The following is a 5,428-nucleotide window of genomic DNA, read 5'->3' on the forward strand; positions in this document are numbered from 1 at the left end:
ATATATGCACATAGCCAAACCCGTACACACTGAAATCCGTACACATACTCAAATCCATACACTCAAATATGCACACTCACACATTCATTCACAAATATCCTTCGATTATTTCTCAATTTCATATTTCTTTGATTATAGAACTGAAAATACTGCCATGATTGTTGGTTTAGGAATGGTAAGTTATTTTTTCTTCTTCTTAAAAATGAACTTCTTTTTTTTACTTCAGCTTAGGTTCATTGTAGATGTATTCGTGTGTTTACATGTTAAATATAGAAACACATTTTACTGTCTTCTTTAGAACTTGAGAAGTAGTGGGTTTCATTGAATAAATCTGAAGAGTATCTTCATTGTTCATGTCTTTAAATTGAAATAAATCTTGTGCTGTTCCTATGTGTAATGTAATCAATTATCTTTGAGTAGATATGTTATTCGTCCAACCCATGCTAGCATGGAAAGCGGACATTAAACGATGATGATGATGAGACATGATAGTTCGTGATAATTTTCTTGAAAGATAATAGCAGTTTTTCACTTCATGTTTTCTTGTACTATATATTTATATATAGATGTATATTTATATACATCTATATATAGATAGATATGTATATTGTCCGTTGTGGTGTGGTTTGTAGATTTCTTTTGATATTTTTACTAACGAATCTAAATCTTCATAATTACTTTTGTGTTTGTTACAGGCCTGCACCCTCGTGAAACACAATATTGCTGAGTATGAACATTATATGGAAGAAATACGAAATTATCTGGAAGAGAAACTTGAGGTGCTGAAGCTTTTCCTAATTCCCTTTTTTTCATGTCTATATTAGATGTTGTTGGTGGGTAGGTGGGTGGGGTTATTTCAAAGAAAGTGTTCTGAAAGCATAATTGCCAGAATAAGAGAAGGCAAGGAAAAGTCCAGGAAGCTGTTACCTCAGCTAGCAACAACAAGATTTCCACTTAATCCTAATCTTTTAGCATTTATACCAGCTATATCAGGCTGAGGTATTTTATGTGTTTTATGTTTGAACTGGCCAAATCCAGTTTTTCACATGCATCATCAAAATTTTGAAACTTTGGGATAATGCATAATTAATTTGAAATAATGAGAATGAAGAAGTATTACACTCAACTCTTATTCAATGATTAACAATTAATCAACACTTATAGTCAATACTTGTATTTAGTATGTCATTGTTCCACGACAGTGTGAGAATGAATTTAAGCATTGATTAAGTGTCAGATGTGTGGTAGTTTAGCTAGTGAATGCAAGTTGAGTAATCCCTGGGTCAGCCAATCCGTATATACTCTGGTTGAAACAAATAAACTTAGTGGTATCTTGAGAAGTAAATTAAGTAAGGAGAATCTCTCTGGGATGAACAATTAAATGAGAACAGTCATAAAAGAACAGAAATAAGAGTTTCATTTCCAAATGTCAAGAACATTACTTAGTAAGACAAAGTACCTGAAGATGACCATAGAATACAATGACTGGAAACATTGTGGATCCAGTAGCCTAGAGGAGGAATTTGTTCTCTTCTCAGAAATTTGATAAAATTTTGGAACTCACACATTTCTACTTCATGTTTTCTTGTACTATAGTGAACTCTGTAAAGTTTAGGTTAGTTTCTGGTAAACCATTTTTCTGTTCTTTAAGTTTGCTTGCATTGATAAGGCTCTTGGGAAAAGCATGAACCTCACAGATCCCCATTGCTTTCCTCCAATACATTAGAAACCTGTGCCATTTTTATCCATCCATCCATCCGTCTTCTCCACCCACTATTCTTAAGAGGGCTGTTGGGATAGAGCCCTTAGGGACCTACCAGAAGCAACTGTCATTAGACTTTCTGGTTGGACTCTCAAGCTCGACCAACTGAGACCATGGATATTATCCATCCATCTTGTTCTTGGTCTACTTGTAGATCTCCTGTTGGTTGGCTTAGCTTGAAGAATTTGTTTTGCAATTCTTTCCTGCAACATTCTAACCACATATCTTTAGTACCAGATCTATGATCTCCCAATGTTGCGTTGGATTTGGGTGGCAGGAATGCATAGTGTCGTCTCTCCTTTTCATAATTTTTATGAGCTGGGTTGACATGCATCCTATTGTGGATGTGATATCACAATCAGTGAGTATAGGATTGGTCAGCCAATTTTAAGAAATCTTAAATTTTTTTGTTTTTCATCCAGGAAGCTTTTGGTGCAGATAATGTAAAGTTTAATGGTCGAATACCTGGTGTTCCCAGACTGCCAAACACATGTAATGTTTCCATATTAGATGGACATTTGGAAGGTAAGTTTTCTTATGTGATTTGTTATATTTTAATCCTGGATTTGTTTTGACTTGTTTTTAAATTCTGGTAGCAGACGTAGTTAGAATGTTAAATTTATTAGTCAAATATAAATAATGTAAATAATGTACCATTATTATTATTAGTTAACAGCCATTTTCCATGTTGCATGAGTTAGATGGATCAACAAGATCCAGTAAGCCACAGGACTACTTCGTATTCCAGGCATGTGATTAAACATTCTGAATGCTCCAAGTTGGTGGAACCTGTAGAAAAGAGTGACCAAAGAAGACATTGGTCAATGTGGTAGAGACTGATGTGAGGGGAGCGAACCTCACGAGGGACATGACCAGTGACTATGGCTTGTAGTGGAAGCAATGTTAGACTGGACATACTTAACCCATTCAGTCATAGAAAAACAAGTTTAAAGATGATGATGTTGGTCATGGTGGTGATGGAGATTGGCTTGTGTATTATTTACATTTGGGTCCATACCATTAATTCCTGCTAGTTTCCAGATGTTTAGATGTAGCAACCTTTACATAATTAACAGAAATAAAACCAAGATGGGAGTGCATCATCGTATGATTTCTTATTATAATAAGAGATACCAAAATTTATATTTTACTGCACTGTTCATCCATTGATTATTCGCATAACAATGTCACATTATCAAAAAGATGTATAAATCACTATTCCTTCAGTTCTATATTTAAGAGATGAGGAATTATTTACATTATTTACATTATTTACATTTGACGGATATTTGTCCTCATCTTGTTTGTTGTCAACACAACGTTTCGGCTGATATACCCTCCAGCCTTCGTCAGGTGTCTTGGGGAAATTTCGAACCTGGGTTCTCATTCCTAACGATGTTACTATTATTATATTATTATTATTATTACTATTATTAATCAGGTCGCTGCCATGAATCGAACTCGGAACCTTGGGGTTAGTAGCCCGCGCTCTTAACCACTACGCCATTCTAACTAATAGTAATAATAATAATAGTAACATCGTTAGGAATGAGAACCCAGGTTCGAAATTTCCCCGAGACACCTGACGAAGGCTGGAGGGTATATCAGCCGAAACGTTGTGTTGACAACAAACAAGACGAGGACAAATATCCGTCAAATGTAAATAATGTAAATAATGTCACTATTCCTTGTTGCTTTTTTATTTATATTTTTGTATATAAGAGCTGAAATTTATGTGAATAGGACCATTGTCTTTTGTAAGGATTAATATTATACATTTGTACTTGTAGATTTATACTTCTGTATTTATTTGTTTCCAGGTAGAAAAATATTGTCCCATGTAAAGTTAATTAAGGCCAGTGTTGGAGCTGCATGTCATTCGAGTGATAAAAACAGGTGAGACTAATTATCAAAGTTTGTGGTTCAATACATGAAAGAACATATTTAATGCGGTTTGTAAAATGTTCAGGCTTATACTGTTTCATTGAATTCCTTGTGGCTAAGTAAGTCATGGAACTTGAGCTCAATCATTAAATGTTTAACTCTTTAGTATTTAAACTGATAATATCTGGACCCATGTATTTTTTTTTTTTCCTTCTTTGTTCAGACTGGCCAGATCCAGCCTCTTGCGTTTACCCTACATTGTCATTCTAAAAATTAACAATCATAACCTCGAAATCCTGATGCTACAAGATAATACATGTTTAATTCAATGTGAATAAATAAGCATTACATTTCACAGGGTCATTAAAATGCTAATTGGTTAAGCAAGTTTCTTCATCGTTTACTTTAGTTCTGTCCTGGTAGAAATCATCCTTAGTGCCAAGGAAGTGGATTAGCTGTAAAACCTGTTCCTAGAACACAAGTTTATCTAACAATACTAACATAAAAAAACAAATGTTAAAAACAGTATTAATAACTAGTTAGTGATTGAAGTTAACATGTACTGTTGACATCGTGGAAATAAGATTCAAAGCTTAGCAAGCACTGTTTAATATTTCAGGATAAGCAATATTTTGGCAGTTTCAGTTCTGTTGTTAGAATCAGGTACCCTTTCTGCTTCATAGTTGAGGGGATTAACAAAATATATCCAACTCCAAAACCAGCTGTTCCAATTAACAAATTTTGCAAAACCAAAAGATTAGATTTTGAAAACTTTTCTTCGTTTTAACAGCATAATAAAAGAAGACAGTTACTAAAAATCAGTTTTATTTACAGAAGTATTTCACTCGTATGATACTGACAAATGTGGTTCAATATTTTTAAATGATATTGACAAATGTTGTTTGATATTTGTCACATTGTAATTGTTCTGGGTGACACTGTGGGAAAATGATGCAACTTTTATTTGGAAAACTGATATCATGTTAACGCAGGCAGCTGGGTCAACAGGATATCAAGATATCATTGGGTCCACAATGTTCATCCCTTGATATTTCACTATTTAACCCTTTAGCATTCAGATTACTCTGTCAAATGTAATGCTTATTTATTTACATAATTTTGAACTAGTCATGCATTATCTCGTAGCTTTAGTGTTTTGATGATGTGATTGTTTATTTTTAGAACGACATTGTAGTGTAAATACAAGAGGCCAGAGCTGACATAAAATAGATAGAATATTTGGGCCAGATATGGTCGGTTTATGTACTAAAGAGATAAGTCTTGCTTGCTCAGGTCTATTTGTAAATAAGAACCATGAAATTGATGCTGCTCATTGCTGTAGACATGGGAAACCACTCTGTAATTGCTAAGCATTTTGTTATCTATCTGTACAGATTTTGAGTAACAGGAATCCATTCCAGTGTATTATTGCACGAAAATCCTGCAAATGTTTTATCAACAAGGTCACCAAGCACCATTTATAATTTGATGCAGTTGCTTTATTATATTCATGTACACTTATAGGGTTGTAAACTACGGATGATATGGGCATAAGTCTAAATCTTACTGAAGCTTTTGTGACTCTGAGCAGAGCATACGCATATAACTTTGCTTGCTGCAGATTTCTCGATGGCCAAGAAACAGTTTTCACTCTTCCATCACAGTTAAGAAAATTCTTTTACTAGTAAGATAGAGAATTCAGCTGTAAAACTGAAATGTTTGTACACACTCGTGTGTATGCATATATGTGTGTGCATGTTGTATAAACAGCTGTAGAAACTC

General features: G+C 34.1%; 1 protein-coding gene across 1 annotated transcript in view; it reads left to right on the forward strand.

Annotated features, from left to right (window-relative positions):
- The window catches only part of LOC106875298 (uncharacterized), a 53,856-nt gene that overhangs the window by 48,045 nt on the left and 383 nt on the right, over positions 1–5,428 (forward strand). Inside the window, exons 14-17 of the mRNA XM_014923386.2 lie at positions 139–175; positions 696–779; positions 2,185–2,287; positions 3,583–3,658. Of these exons, the coding sequence (XP_014778872.2) occupies positions 139–175; positions 696–779; positions 2,185–2,287; positions 3,583–3,658 (300 nt within the window). The remainder of the gene's footprint in view (positions 1–138; positions 176–695; positions 780–2,184; positions 2,288–3,582; positions 3,659–5,428) is intronic.

This window comes from Octopus bimaculoides, chromosome 6 (assembly GCF_001194135.2).
Source record: "Octopus bimaculoides isolate UCB-OBI-ISO-001 chromosome 6, ASM119413v2, whole genome shotgun sequence".
Lineage (NCBI taxonomy): Eukaryota > Metazoa > Mollusca > Cephalopoda > Octopoda > Octopodidae > Octopus > Octopus bimaculoides.